This window comes from Piliocolobus tephrosceles, chromosome 1 (genome assembly GCF_002776525.5).
Source record: "Piliocolobus tephrosceles isolate RC106 chromosome 1, ASM277652v3, whole genome shotgun sequence".
Classification (NCBI taxonomy): domain Eukaryota; kingdom Metazoa; phylum Chordata; class Mammalia; order Primates; family Cercopithecidae; genus Piliocolobus; species Piliocolobus tephrosceles.
Window position 1 is genome coordinate 58,937,050 of NC_045434.1, and position 15,088 is coordinate 58,952,137.

The 15,088-nt window shown below is 55.4% G+C and overlaps 2 protein-coding genes and 1 non-coding gene across 4 annotated transcripts in view; 2 read left to right on the forward strand and 1 right to left on the reverse strand.

The window, feature by feature from the left end:
• The first annotated feature begins 23 nt into the window (after positions 1–23).
• LOC111522832 (receptor-type tyrosine-protein phosphatase V-like) lies at positions 24–1,581 on the forward strand. Its single transcript, XM_023187091.2, has 4 exons — positions 24–409; positions 512–672; positions 1,001–1,143; positions 1,386–1,581. Exons 1-4 carry the CDS (start codon positions 317–319, stop codon positions 1,454–1,456), a joined length of 468 nt encoding a protein of 155 aa, XP_023042859.1. The 5' UTR covers positions 24–316; the 3' UTR covers positions 1,457–1,581.
• Positions 1,582–4,400: 2,819 nt separating this feature from the next.
• LGR6 (leucine rich repeat containing G protein-coupled receptor 6) overlaps positions 4,401–15,088 on the forward strand; it is a 122,494-nt gene continuing 111,806 nt past the window's right edge. The window contains exon 1 of one of the 2 annotated variants that reach the window (XM_023186849.2): positions 4,401–4,612. In XM_023186849.2, the coding sequence (XP_023042617.1) occupies positions 4,401–4,612 (212 nt within the window). Of the gene's footprint in view, positions 4,613–13,463; positions 13,469–15,088 lie in introns of those variants that run through there. The other variant, XM_023186850.2, reaches the window with a different exon arrangement.
• LOC111522844 lies at positions 8,297–8,400 on the reverse strand. Its single transcript, XR_002725354.1, has one exon. It is a non-coding gene; the product is annotated as a small nucleolar RNA U13 (small nucleolar RNA).

The following is a 15,088-nucleotide window of genomic DNA, read 5'->3' on the forward strand; positions in this document are numbered from 1 at the left end:
AGCCCATGAGCTGTGCTCTGCAGCGTGGGCCCTCTGGCCGTGACCATGTGGTGCTGACTGGCCCCGCAGGGCCAGAGGAGCTCTGGAAGCTGGTGTGGCAGCACGGGGCTCATGTGCTTGTCTCTGGGTGCCCACCCGATGCCACGGAGAAGGTGAGAGAGCAGAGGACAGAGGAAGGGAGGCTCAGGAGTTAGGGCTGAGGATGGAGGCGGGGAGTTTGTGATGCTGGCTGTCACCAAGGCAGGGGCAGAGATCTCAGGAAGTTGCCTGAGCAGCCCTAACTTGGTCCCAGCCACAGGAGTTCTGGCCAACGGAGATGCAGCCCATTGTCACAGACATGGTGACGGTGCACTGGGTGGCTGAGAGCAGCACAGCGGGCTGGCTCTGTACCCTCTTCAGGGTTACACATGTAGGTGTTGGGCCACAGGGCATGGGATGGTGTGTGGGGGAGGGGTCGTGTGCGGGCTCCCTCTGCCCTCTCCAGCATCAGTGCCGATCACCTCTGCCCCAGGACAGCAGGAAGGAAAGGGAGGTGCAGAGACTGCAGTTTCCATACCTGGAACCTGGGCGTGAGCTGCCTGCCACCAACCTGCTGCCCTTCTTGGCTGCCGTGGGCCAGTGCTGCTCTCGGGGCAACAGCAAGAAGCCGGGCACACTGCTCAGCCGCTCCAGGTGGTGTTGGACAACGGTCTTGGGGGAGTGGACACTGGAAGCTCCTCCCTGCCCCTCTGGCATAGCCTCAGATCTCCCTGAGCCCTGCTTGGGTTATGGGTGAAAAGGACACAGTCTCGCAATGGCCCCCTGTCTTCTCCACTCCCTACCCTGTCCTCAGGAATATGGTGGAAATTGACCGCCTCCCTCCCTGGGCCCAGGCTGGCTGGCTGACCAAGTGTTCAGCGTCCCTTCTCAGTCCCTGCGCCCAGGTTGGGTTTCCCCACATCCCCGTACACCCCCGCCATACCCCCTTTAGGTACCTCATCCAACTCTAGGTCATTTGCAGCAAGGGTACGACCCAGCTGGGCACCTTCCTGGCCATGGAGCAGCTGCTGCAGCAGGCAGGGTCTGAGTGCACCATGGATGTTTTTAACGTGACCCTGCAGTGGTCTCAGGCCTGTAGCCTTATGACCCCAACGCTGTTGAGAGGTGACCAGAGGCAATGGGGCTGAGGTGGGGGCGTGGGGGCTCAGTTGTGGGAAGGGGCAGGGGGATGAGGGAGCTTCTGCCCAGGCCTCAAGGCACCACCACCCGGGTAGCCACCAGGTGGCGCTGTGGACCGCTGTGCGCTCTCCCCGCTGGAGCCCTAGGGGTTGGGGCACACAAGGGAGCCTTTTTCTGTTAGATTGGGGCAGGCGGGGCGAGCCTCCTAACCCTGTGTCCATCTCCAGGAGCAGTATATCTACCTCTACAACTGTCTGAACAGCGCGCTGGCAGACGAGCTGCCCTGAGTTGGCACTAGTCACCGTGCAGTGTCAGAGCAGGAGAGGTTTGTGCCCTGCTGGATGGGGACAGCATTCCTGACACGTCCACGTGGGCCTGGGCTCCCTGGAAGGGCGGTCTCCACTGGGCCCTGTGCTGCGAAGGGACAGGGTCTCGGAATAAAGACATGTGGCCAAGCGTGAGGCTCAGTGTGTTCTGTTTGTCCATCCTCAGACGTGAGTCCAGTGCGTGGGTCTTGTGCGCAAACATGGAGCCGGGATGGAAACTAGGACCTGGAGTCTGGCTGAACTAAGTGACCTATGGCCCCTATGCTGTTGGTTTTTCCCATGGAGCAGTCCTGTCCCCGCTAATCCTCCAGTTTCACAGCTTCCTCAGACTTTAGTCTCTCCACGTCTAGTTTCCTGTGGTGCTAAGCCCTGGATTCAGAATCACAGCTCCAAATTGTTCGTCCTCTGCCCCACTACCCTGCAAGTGCCGCCCTGTATACAGTAGGGTTTATCCTGTTTCCTACTTCCCTTCTCCTGCCATGCCCAGCCTTCTCTACCTGCCAGAGTCCCCAGGGGCCACCCTTAGCCCTCGACCAGGGTGGAGGTGTCGGAGCTACCCTGTTACTCAGAAGGCAGACGCTGGAGGCACCCCTCAGATGGAGTTGCCAAGTTTTCCCTGCTCCTTCCCTGTCTCCTCCTTCCTCCCCTCCACATAGGAGGAGGTGGGGGAGAAAGCAGGGAGAGCATATGGAGAAAGGAAAAACCAGGAGGAGCAGCAGAGACCAGAAAAGAGGGTGGGGAGGTAGCTGTCTGTCCCACACACTCTAGGACTGCACTGCATACCATCTGCATGATTGCTGGTGGCTGCATGAGCTCCTGCCTGCCTCCCTGGTCAGGCTGCGAGTTTCCAGGTGCAGTGCCTGATGCTGGACACTAAGTGCCCCTGGTGGAAGGCCCTGGGAGGACACAGAGAAAGCCTGGGCAGATCAGAGCAAGAGTCCCTGAAATGGAGTTGGGTCTCCCCAAGGGGAAGCGGGGAGAGCTCTTGGGCCAACCTGAGTTCCTACTAACGTGCAATGGGTCAGAAGTCAAGGGAAGGTCCTTCTCAGGCCTGGTTGAAGAAGGGTACAGAGGTCGTGCTGGCTGCTTAGCCGGGAGCTTCCCCAGAATGAGACTGAGCACTGGTCCCCTCCCAGGAGGACTGAGTGTCAGTGTCCTCCATATGCCTTGTTTATCAGGAGCTGAGGGCTGGGCCCCCAATGACCCTCACAAAAGCAGGCTAGAGGCTGTGCTCTGAGCTGCCCAAGTCTGTCTCAAGCAGCTGCTGCTGAGGTTGCTCAACCATGGCTTTTCCACTCTGGGAAAATCTCATGTTGGAGCAGCAGGAGCTGCAAATGAGATGGAGCCGAGGCTGTGGTTGAGTGAAGGAAGTGCAGGCTGACCTGTGGTAGCTTTCTGCCATAGGGCAGAGGTGGCTCTATCTGTGGGTCTTTCTGGTCATGTAGGCCCATCCCCTGGCCTTCCTATGAGCCTCATCTTCTACTTTCAGCGCCATGGCACCAATTGGAGGCCTAGGGTCAGGGTCTGCTTATTTCTTGGTCCAGCTATGCAGCCCCTCTAGCCCTAGGAGGTTATCGGAGAGTGGAGAGGTGTTGATGAGAGGATCCTGGCATGTGGAAGCACAGGGTGGAAGAAATCCTGGATGGCTCTGAGGTCCCAGGTTTCTGGTATACCCTCTGGCTGGACCATGGGCAGACGGGGCAAAAAAGGAAGGAGGGGGGCCCACAGCCTGCTCTAGCTCTGCGCTGGGGCTTGGCTCAGCATGGGATAGACCAGAGAGAGCAAGAAGGAAGCACAGTCAGCTCACTATGGTCTAAGGAGAGAACAGCGATTGACTTCAGTGTTAACCACCATGCCCCCTTGCTCATCAGGGCTCTGGGGCCAGCCAGGTCATCCCCTTGTTGGGATTCCAGCCTCAGGGTGGCTGAGCTGCAGCTGCAGCACCCGGCCTCCAGGTGGCGCCAAACCGCTTACTTTGAGGCGGGCTCTGACAACCAGCTGAGCTGCCCGCAGTCCCTCAGCCTCCCGAAGTCCTGGGAGCGGGGGTCAAGGTAGTCCCCGGTCCGTAAACCTGACAGAGGCTGCAGGAGTGCATTTCCACCCAGGGTGCACTCAGCGGGTGGAACTCCACACCCGTTTCTTTGGAGTCAAGGCGCGGCCTCTCAGTGAGGAGACTGCTCCTGGTTGCCCACTGTCGGGTCATCTCAGCTTGTAGTGGAACCCTGCGCAGCCTGGCCTCTCCCAGAGTAGCCCCTCACTCCCCTCTCTCCTGTCCTAGAAGACAGGCCGAGGAGGGCGGACGAGTTCCAGCTCTGAGGCTGCCCCATCAGCTGTGTCACCCCGAACAAATCATTTCTCCTCTTGGGTCTCAGTTTCCTCCAGTGTGAAACGTGTGAAACGTGGTGGAGGCACGAGGGGACCTCCTCTGGTCCCATGTGACCCCGTGGCTGTCCCCAAAGGCAAGAGGGTCCCCAACCCTGGGGCCAAGGCCCTGAGACACCCTTTCCAAACAAATGCACGCCTCTGACGGGCTGAGCTTTGCTCGCTTGGGTTTCTTTGCTTTCTTCCTTTTTTTTTTTCTTTCCTGGATGGAATTCCTGCCAGCTCCGAAGGAAGGAGGGAAGGGGAGCGAGCCGCCGAGTAGAAAGTTTCCTTGACTCCTCCTCCGGCTGGGTCTTCCTCCCTTGCCAAGCCCAGCCTGTGAAACCGAATAACGAAGATCACTCAACAATGCCTGCCCCTCTCTGACGGCACCGTCCCGGCGCTCCCACCGCCGCCGCTGACGCCCAGCAGAGCCCCCGGGGCGGTCCCCACCGACGGCGCAGCCCACCGGGACCGGGAGGAAGCAGCTGCGGCCACCGCGCCCGTGCGTCCACACGCCCGCCCGCCAGGTGCCCCAGCAGCCCGGCCGCCGAGATGCCCAGCCCTCCCGGGCTCCGGGCACTGTGGCTTTGCGCCGCGCTGTGCGCCTCCCGGAGCGCCGGCGGCGCCCCCCGGCTCGGCCCGGGGCCCACTGCTTGCCCGGCCCCCTGCCACTGCCAGGAGGATGGCATCATGCTGTCTGCCGACTGCTCTGAGCTCGGGCTGTCCGCCGTACCGGGGGACCTGGACCCCCTGACGGCTTACCTGTGAGTACTGCCCGCCCATCCCCACCTGGTCCTGCGGGCTGCTAGCTAGTGCCCAGTCTCGGCCTCAGCAGGGCACCTGCTTGCTTGGTGCCCTGGGGCATGGGTATCACGGAGAGGGTTCACCCCCTTCCAAGTTGACGGCTGCGGGACTAGGGAGGGGAGAAGAGTCTGAGACGAAATATCAGGTGAGCAGGGAGACCGGGCTTCCCTGACTTGGCTTCCCCATTGGCCTCCACGCTTGTGGGCTCACTATGGGAGCCCAGGCTTGGCGAGGTGGGTTCTGGACCCTGAGCAGGAGGGCGCAGGGCTGGCTGCCCCATCTCCTGTTGCTACATTCTCTTCTAGCAGAGCAGTGCCCGGGATGGTGGCTGAGGGTAAAGCTGACAGAACTGGAGGTGGAGGTGAGGGGAGCATGCCCCAGTGGGGTGGAAATAATGTCTGTTCTTCTGCCATGGTGAGGACAGCAGGTCTGTCACACTGAGGCTGGGTGGCCTTCGTGAGGGGGGGTTCTCAGAAGCTGGGAGGGGAGCCCTATCCACTCTTGTCTCCTTAGAAAGGGACTCTGCCAGCACCATCTCCCTTCACTGGGGCCTCCTGGCTCCCCCAGGGTCCTCCCTAAAGTCATGTCCCAAGAGGCTGTGTTGGAGACACTAATTTGTGGGCAGGCGCCGAGGCTGAAAAGTAGAGAACCATTTTTAGCGTCTGAGTTGGGGTGAGATGGCGCGTGAAGGGGACCCTACTGGGGGCAGCTGTCCTGTCAGTCTGGCTCACAGAGCTTACCCTCAGAACTGGAGGGCCGGGGGCTCTGGCTGCTCACCACCTGGGCAGGAGGAGGTTGAGAGAGCACATTCCAGGCCACCTACTCACATCCCCAGCCCGGCTCTGGGGAAAGGACACCTCCTCCAGCCCAGGTCTGCAGGCCCCATCACCTTCCTCAGAGCAGCTGGGAGAAGGTGGGAAAGCCTGGGGCCTTCTGCTGAGGGCTAGGATCCTAGAGCTCCTTCTCGCCTGAGAGAGGCCCCTCATGGCTTTGGGGTTCCAACATGTCGGAGCTTAGAGGAAGAGGAGGTTGGGCGAATCTTTACAGGGGCCTAGCAAGAATTTGTGGAACTAGAAGGGTGCTCAGTGTTGGCAGTGTCCTGGTGGGAGGTAGAGGGTCCCAGATAGCAACTTTTCACGGGACTGCTCTCCAAATGTCCCTGTCCCCAGGTTGGGATGTCCCCCTCCACTCCAAAAGGCACAGGCTGTGGGCCAGGTGAAGGAGTGAGAAGGGAAAAATAATGTCCACCTTCCAGATGGACAAATGGAATCCTTCACAGTGCAGTGGGTGACGGCACAGGCAATCATGGGAATAAAGGTACCAAGTGCACAGAGCCTGGGCACTCAACATCTGGCAAAGCAGGGCAGGCTCCCGCCCCACCCCACACCCAAACCAGCCCTGCTTTCAGCAGTTTTCTATCCTGGGAGTATGTGACATTGGTTCATTTGAAGACAGGGTCCTGTAGCTGAAGAGTTTAGGCATGACTTCTGTGGAACCTTTCTCTGGGTGAGCCGAAGGAAGGTCCCTTGCCTAGGTTGAAGGGGCAGGGAAGATAAGGCCTTCCAGAGCTTCCTTTCCCAGCATTAAGTCTCCCTAGACTGGTTAATGATCCTTTTTCTAGAAGGACTTGGGGAAGGAGGTACAGTGTCACCTTTGGAATTCAAGCATCCTACCATCCATGCTGGCAGAAGATTTTCCTGCTAGCTTGTCATAGTTCCCTCAGAGCTGTGACCTCTGCGTTTGGGCTCAGTGGAGGTGGGGTTTTCTGAGCTGGTCTGTCTTCCTGGGGATTGAGAAACTCCCTCTCTCTCAAGACTCAGGGGATGCTTCTGAGTGGTGGAGAGAAGAGAGGGAGTGGGAACTAGAAAGAGTATGATGGGTCCTGAGGCAATGTGGGGAATTTAGCAGTGGGGTCTGGAATATTGGAAGGAGGTGGCAGAGGACCGTGTCCCCTGCTCTGGGCTGGGGAGGGGTCCCACGTGGATGGTGCATGAAGGATTCCTACAGTTGTCCTGAGGGTGGCTCAGAGCAGGAGTTTTCTTTCTTTGCCCTCTCTGGAGAATGGCTCTACCACAAAGGCCCCTGAAGGTGGGGTTGAGGGCTGGCATGGAGAAGAGCCCGGGTGGGGAAGTCTTGGGGCTCTTTTCTCTTTTCAGCGATGTTAGGAGATGCCCAGCTTGGCCCTGCCCCATGTACCCCAGAGGACAGCACAGATTCGCATCTGATGATATAACCAGCAGTGCCTCTCTCTGGGTCACTCAAACCTTGGTTCCTTCCTAGCTCTGCCTCCTACTGAGAGTCACTCACTGAACACCTCTAAACCTCAGGTTCTTCATGTGTACATGGAGAGGAGGAAGCAGGTTGCTGAGAGGTTAAATGAGATAATATGTTCAGTGAAAGTCCCCACAGTGCCTGATACCCGAGGGTGACTCTGAAATGGTGGCTAGTATTATCACGCCTCCGACGGGTGCTCTGTGGAGGCGGAGGTACGCTCTCAGGCCTCTCTACACCGGCGGGACATTGAGCCTAGTGGGTGAGTGTAGAATTCAAGGGAATGGTTTGTGGCTGGAGGAAGAGAGCTGCGTGCTGGGGAGGTGAGTGTCAGGGCAACTCTTGATCAATACTTGGCTGGTTCTGGGGACTTGGAGCCCAACCAGTTGGTAAAAATTGGGGGCTGGGGATCGGGAGGGAGGGTGGGGACTTAGGTCGTCCTGACACAGAGTTGAGAATGAAAAATGTTAAAACACTGCAGGAAGTAGCAGACCAGAGAGGACTCGAAGATCCTTAGAAGGAGCCATAGACGGAACCATAGGAGGCTCCCAGGAGCTATGGGCTCCAGAAGGTGCCCGCAAGTCCGCTTGCACATTCCTTGACCTGGTCTTAATAAAAATGACTTCACGGCCGAGCGCGGTGGCTCAAGCCTGTAATCCCAGCACTTTGGGAGGCCGAGAAGGGCGGATCACGAGGTCAGGAGATCGAGACCATCCTGGCTAACACGGTGAAACCCCGTCTCTACTAAAAATACAAAAACTAGCCGGGCGAGGTGGCGGGCGCCTGTAGTCCCAGCTACTGGGGAGGCTGAGGCAGGAGAATGGCGTAAACCCGGGAGGCGGAGCTTGCAGTGAGCTGAGATCCGGCCACTGCATTCCAGCCTGGGCGACAGAGCGAGACTCCGTCTCAATAAACCTCATGACAGGTACTGGCTATGACTTCACATCTCTTCCCCCACTCCACGGCTGTGAGATTTTCTCCTTCTAGCCAGTACCTGTCATGAGGTAGGTGCTTCCACCTCTCCATCTTGGTTCTAGGGAAGACCAGGAAGGCATCTTTATAACCAACTGGTATTCTTTGCTTTGACAATCATGTCCAAAAACTATTACCACTTGTGGACTCAGTGCCAGCCCTGTTTGATCAAGGTTGGGAAGACAGACTTCAGATACTCACAATCCTTCATATGTCTCTCTTTTTTCAACAGTTTCCTCCTAAACTGTAGTCTCAGCAAGGCTCATTGACACTCACCGGGGTTTCAACATTCTCCCTGGCTGGGGCCTGTTGAGCCCCTGGCTCTGGGACGTCCAATCTGATGGTGATGAGAAGGCATGATGCCTCTTGTTCTATTATTTTTTCTTTCTTCTTTAAAAAAATAAAAGACCAGTAATGTGCTGACTTCATAACAAGGTTTGAGGGAGGCACTTCTCACACGTGAGCACAAAAACCCAATCGTCACGCTTCTTAACTACAAAAGGATCACCTCTTGTTCTATTCTATCGCATGTGCACACGATGCAGAGACAGGAGTACACAGACAGCATATAACTTGTTGAGCAGATAATCCCTGGAGTTGTTCCTGAGTAGAAAGATCTGGGTAGTTACTCTGGGCCCCCAGGCTGAGCAGTGTCAGTAAACAGATGGTGCCAGAAAAGGTGTCTCATACCTAGTTGTAAAAGACCTGAGGCTCATGCACTTGCAGTCCCACCTAAGCACCCATTTTCATTGCCCACTGCCAGCAGGGCTGAGGGCGGGCCACTACACCATGCAACCCCCACTTCAGACTGCTAATTGCTTTCTTGGAAATTCACTCCCTTTAAGATTGCCTGTGATAACTGATAACCACCTGACTTGTTTGCAAGGTTAGATGGTGTGTACGTATGTGTCTGTGTGTGTCTGTGTGTGTTTCTGCGTGTGTGTAGATACAGGGTAATTTACAGGGGATGTCTGTAAATTTGCCACATTTGCCACAACAAAGCAGAGGTCATGCTATCATTTACTAGCTATGTGACCCCCAGCCAGTTGATTAGCCCGTCTGTGACTTAGTTTCCTCACCTGTAAACAGGGTTAAGATCTACCTCATAGGGTTGTTGTGTGGATTCACTGAGATGATGTTTGCAAAGGGTTTGTTTTAATGTCTGGTCCATGGGAAGAGCTCAATAAATGTTAGCCGGTGTTGTTATTAGGGTGACCAGGGCCAAGAAATGTTAGTCATGGAAGTCTTCCTGGAGGAGGAAGTCCTGGAAATAGCATGGGAGGGAGGGAAGCAGGTCTGTTCTATGAAAGGTATAGGATAGGTGTGTGTGTAGTTGGGGCCTGTGAGAGGCAGGAGAAGCTGCCAAGAGGATGGAATGAGCTCTACTGGGAACCCAGAGTAATTTTAGGTTTTTTTTTTTTTTTTTTTTGAGTACAGTCTAGAAAAACCAGGGAGGGGAAGGGAACACCTGATGGAAGACCCCAGCGTGCTCTCTTATATGGTCTAGCGATGAAGAAGCAGAGAAACAGGCGGCCTTAACAGGGGAGAGCCAGCCTTGGAGAGGATGTGTTGTGAATTGGGGGTGGAGGTGCCAATGTGCCAGGTCTCATTTCTCACTTCCAAGGCCACCCTTCCCTGGCCCAGTCTTAATCGCCCTTTCTAATAGATTCTAAGAGTTTGACTCCTCCTTCCGGAAACTTGGGGTTTGTGAGTTCTAATCTTCAGTCTCTCAGTTGCTATGAGACCCTGTGCAAGTCCCAAAACTTCTCTGTGCCTCAATGTCCAGAAAAGCCATGTTTTGGATGAAAAACTAGAAAGTGGGAGAGGCAGGGAGCAACCCACTTTGAGTCTCCTGCTCCTGGTGCGGGACAGAGAAAGCCCCGGGGAGAGCTGCTCGGCAGCAGGCCGTGAGGGAAGGGAAGGAGGGAAGGGGAGGACCCAGGCAGCACCCAGACCAGGGTGGGGAAGAGAAGGGCAAAGGAGGGGTACAGTGACTCCAGGAAGTGGGGTCCTGTGGGGCTCTCCCATGCCAGCCTTGCTCCAAAGTGGAGCCTAGTAGGGCGGGCCCATCAGAAGGCAGACCCGGGGGGTCGCCGGAGGTGGGTGAATGTGTGGGGGAGCCAACACCCCAGTTCAAAGGAAAGGCAGGAAACAGCCCTAGGCAAAAGAAAAAGGAAACCTCTCGGCTCTGGCAGCAGCGGGCATGGGGCGCGGCCGGGTGGGGCGGCTGGCGGAGGAGAAGAAAGCCTGGCTCAGAGCAGAGTTGGCCCCCAGCCCGCCCCCACTCCACCCCGCCTTCCCCCCATTCCATGGGCTCTCAACCCTGATGGCCCCACACACGCTGCAGCCTGCTTCCTGCACTGACCCATGCCCCCCAGGGGAGAGACAGACAGGGCACAGAGGGCATCCGAATGGGGAGGCCCTGCTGGGCGCGGGCTCGAGTCTCAGCTCCACTGTTGATGAGCCGTGTCTTTGGGCAAATCACTTAACCACCCCCAAACTCCAGTTTCTCAGTCTTCAAAATGGAAACACTAATAGTATCTACCTCAAAGGGTTGTGAGGAGCAGCAAATGAGACAAAGAAAGCAAAGGGTCTTTTATGCTATAAGGGCTTACAAAATGTTTACTATTAATATAGTTTTTCTTAATGCCTTCAACTACAAACAAACTACCATGAAAAGGGCCCAGCAGAGCTACTGGGACAGGATGGGGAGTTAGGATGGCAGAGTCTCATCTTCTGGAGCCCCATCAGATCACCCTTCCTTCCCTCCCACCCTCCTTCTTTACTAACTAAGCCCCTCCCACTGACTTTCAGGGAAACAGGCCATTCAAGCAGCCAGTTCTGCTCTTGGGCTCCTGGGCGTGGATGATGGAGGAAGTGATCCTTCTCCCAGGCGATGCCCGGAGGAGCTGGGGCTAAGCCTGCCGCCTGGTGGGAGACTCTCCAAAGAGGAAGAATCTGGGCTTCTAGGTTAGCGCTGTCTGGAGAGTCCAGCTTCTCCCCAGAAATCGGAGTTCCTTGAAATGAGAGTTTCTCTGCTCTATAGCCCAAGGAAAAGCAGGGGTGGATGGGGCATTTGGGATTGGGAGTGTTGTTGTGGCGGTGGGGAGGGTGGGGGGCAGACATGCCCTGAGGGGCCATGAGGATCTTCCTCTGAGCTCATCCTTAATGGGTTGTTTGACCTTAGGCTAGTGACTCACTATTGGGAGCAGGGCCAAGATCAAGGAGCCTGCCGGGGCTTCAGACACCTTGGGAAGGTGCAGGAGATGGGGTGGGGGAGAAAATGCCAATCCCCCTTCCCCAGGTTGGAAATGGCATCTTCTTTCTGCCAAACCAAAATGAACTCACTGACCTGGGGGTTTCTGAGAATTGTGGGGGCCCCTTGTACTAACTAGTCCATTGGCAGAAATGGAGTGATCTCCAGTCCCTGATGACAATTCAGGTCTCTTCTCTCGCCCTTCAGACATGGGAGAACAGGTCCCAGGAGGAGAAAAACACCCGAGAGGCCAAACTTGGGCAGTGAGCAGAGAGTTATTTTGGAAGCAGCGAAAGGACATGGTGGGGGGAGAGCTCAGGGGTTGGCACTGTGCCCCCCGGAGCCATGCCAGAGCAGGCCACGGGCAGGCTGGCGGCTGGCGGGTTGGGGGGGCTGGGCCCGGCTACTTAAGGCACCTCCAGAACTGAAGTTTCCTTTGTGTCCCATCCCCAGTTCTCCCTTCTCTGCTACGATCTTTTTTCTCCTCCAGAAACCATCAGGGGATGCCTATGCTCTGTATCTTCAATTCCCCCCATCCCTGGGAGATCAGGGTTCTCTCTGATTAGCTGTGAGACGTGAATTTGAGGCTGGGACTGGGGAAGCACCTTGTGTCCAGCTCTCTGCCTCTCCTGTCTGCTCCAGCACGGTGAGGATACCTTCCTGTTTGATGTCTTCATTCCCTGGACTGTGATCTTCTTCCAGGAAGACACTAGCTCATCAGGAACGTTCATTCTTGGGATCCAGTCTCGATGGCCCCCCATAGGTTCAGAGACACATACACAGGAATCCAACATCACCCTGGTGTCTCTTCCTTTATCAATAATAGTGATAACCAGCATTTACTGAATGATTGGCATGTGGCAAGAAGTGTGCTCAAGCACTTTATCTGCATCATCCCACATAAACCCCATGAGAGAGGTGCTAGTGTTATCCCCACTTACCAGTGAGGAAACCAGGGCTTTTCAGTGTTAAGGAGCTTGCCTAAGGCAACCTGCCAATAGTTGCTGGTGGGGGGATTTCAGCCCAGGCAGTCTCCCTCCTACCCACTTTATCTACTGCCTCTCAGCGGCCCACAGCTGAGGGGTTTCCAAGCTCCAAGCGAATGAGCAGGACTCTGGGCGTGTCAAAATCCCAGGCCAAGCAGCCTCTCAAAGCCTATTTACAATTCCTGTCTTTCTGGGGGAAGCATCAGTGGTTTGCCCCATTTCCCTCCCATCCACCAGCAGTGGTTCCTGGGAGCCCATCTGTGGGGGCTGCTTGGAGGGGAAGATATTGGGGCTCAGCACAGAAACTGGGGACTCTGGGGAGGGTAAGACGGAATCCTTGAGTGTGGAGATTATCATCAGCATTGATGTTGAAGACCTACTGTCTGCTGGGTCCTGTGGGAGGCAGTCAGGGTGATGACTTCAGTGAGATACCAGCCAGGTGCACGTGAAAAGTGAACTCACTGTATCAGATAATCCCAGGAGCAGCCAGGGAGGACCAGAGGTGAGGTCCATGGGCATTCAAGGGAGAAAGAGGACTGAGGTGGTCAGGGAAGGCCCAGGGGAGAGAGAAGAAGCTTGAGTCCTGAAGACCAGAAGGATTTAATTCAGGGCCAAGAGAAGGGGAAGCCATGAGCCCAGGATAGAATGAGGAACCACACTGGGGCTTTCGTACTTCATCTCCATGACCTGTTCTGTCCCACTCCCTGGGGCAGCATATTCTAGAGCAGGACTTTCTGCCCTTTTTCCCTCAGGGAACACATTTTAAAAACAGACACACACATATACAAACACACAAACCCAATCCAAGGTGTTCAGCGTCCCGGGTAAACCAACAAGGCCTCTCAGGGGAAAGGCACCCAGTTAACCCTTGGCAGCATCCAGCCATCCCAAGGCCTAGGAGACCCCATCTGGGCACACACCTGGAAGCACTGCTATAGAAGAAAGAGTGCATGTTTGCAGCCCAGCAGACATGGGTTCAAGGCTAGGCTCCAGCACTAACCAGCTACAGCTGTGTGTTTCTTCACCTCTCTCAGCTTCTGTTTTCTTACTTTCAAAACGGGCATACGGAAAGATGTTTATAATTAGACACAGTGTTTGGCACACAGCAAATGTCCAATCTATGGGAGCTATGGTTATTATCTATCTGGTCTCCCCTTGAGAGAGGCACTTGAGAGAAGGGGTGGAGGCAGGCCTGCAATGGCCCTTCGTTTCGCCTATTTGACTCTGCCTGCCTAGGGCTTGCTGAGCGTGAGACCCAGAGGGTCGGTCCTAGGACTCAGGTCCTCTCACTCTCTGCCCCTGCCACCATCCTTTCCCCTTTGCCCTTGGAGGTGCTGGAGGAGGTGGGAGTGTCCCCGAGAGTGTCCAGACTCACAGAAAGGTGGCAGAAAGGTGCTGAGTGCCTTCCATTGCACCAGTGTCAAGGACTTGGATGTGGTCCCCAGGCCTAAAGCCAAGGCAGATGGACTTATGGAGGGGGAGGAGCAGAGGAGCAGTGCGGAGCCACTGTTTCCACGTAGCAGCCCCAGCCCAGTGCATTGCTGGGGTTCTTGCAGGGAAGAGGGAGGGCTTTTTGTATAGGGGAATATGCGGGTGAACCAGGAAAATGGGAGCCTAGTACATGGAGGTTTATTCCAACTCCCTATGTGATCTGCAAGTTAGAATTGCCCCCCTATCTGAGTTAATCATTGGCTCCCAGGAAACAGGCCAAAGGCAGCCCCCTGCTAAGAAGCTTTTAGCACCTCCTATAGGAAGGAAGCCTTCTCAGTGAATCTGGTGTGAGGATTCTTTTCTCCAGGTCTCTAGACCTCTCCCAACATGCTCCATGTTCCTTTGCATGAAGAAGAACAGTGCAGTTTGGTAGAGTGTGTGTAAGCCTCAGTTGCTATCAGCACACTGCGTGGATTCTGGCAATACCTGTCCTCTCCACTGGTGCTGCGGTGCCCCTCATGCCCCATGTTAATAACCAATGATAGTGCCACTTGAACTCCCAGGCTGTTGTGAGGAGCAAGCATTCATTCATTCAATCATTCATTTGTTCATTTGACAAATGTGGATTGAATACTTGCCCTCTTTCCTCTCCCCTGGAGCCTTGGAGAGAGAGATAAGACACGCACAAATAACTGTGACCTGTTATAGGAAGTGAGAAACACACCCAGGTAGGGCCAGATACAGCGCAGCAGGCGGGGCACAGAGGAGGGAACGCTTGTGTCTAACTGAGGCCCCTAATGCGGAAGCCCCTGAAAGGTGGTCGTGGTGCAAAGGAAAACCCACAGGCCAAGGAATGGGAAGACCAAGGTTGACACTTGTTTGTCAGGTGTCGAGAAGCATCTCTGCCCAATGAGTTGTCGCATGAAGCAAGATCCTGCTTGGAGGGTGTTTTGCACACAGGGCGTGTGGTTTTATTTCCTGTGAAAATATCAGGTAGTATTATGTTCACTATGTCTTTGTAGCGTGTGTGTGTCCCCATCTGTCTGTATGTTTGTCTGACTGTGATGCTCCACTTCATCAGATTCAGGGTTCCTTGTGGACAGGAGCCATGTTTCTTTGCATCAGAAGAGGGGAACTCTTTTAGGGCAGGGGCCATGTCCCCGCTTCAGTCTGGGAGCTTCCTGAAGGCAGGATCTGTGCTCATAGTTCCTTTTCTCGGGATCACATCACACATACCTCCTTCAAGCACACACACACCTCCAAACACACACACCTAATACACACACATCTCCTTCAAACACACACCTAACACACACACACCTCCTCCAAACACACACACACCTCTTCCAAGCACACACACACTTAACACACACACATCTCTTTCAAACACACACACACCTAAACACACACACACCTCCTTCAAATACGCACACACTACTAACACACACACCTCCTTCAAACACACACACACCACTGACACACACACACCTCCTCCAAACACACACACACCTAACACACAC

Coding starts and splice junctions, on each gene's coding strand:
- LOC111522832 (XM_023187091.2), top strand. CDS start 317: ATGCAGCCCATTGTCACAGACATGGTGACGGTGCACTGGGTGGCTGAG. Junction 410..511: donor CCCTCTTCAGGGTTACACAT/GTAGGTGTTGGG, acceptor CCTCTGCCCCAG/GACAGCAGGAAGGAAAGGGA. Junction 1,144..1,385: donor GACCCCAACGCTGTTGAGAG/GTGACCAGAGGC, acceptor GTCCATCTCCAG/GAGCAGTATATCTACCTCTA.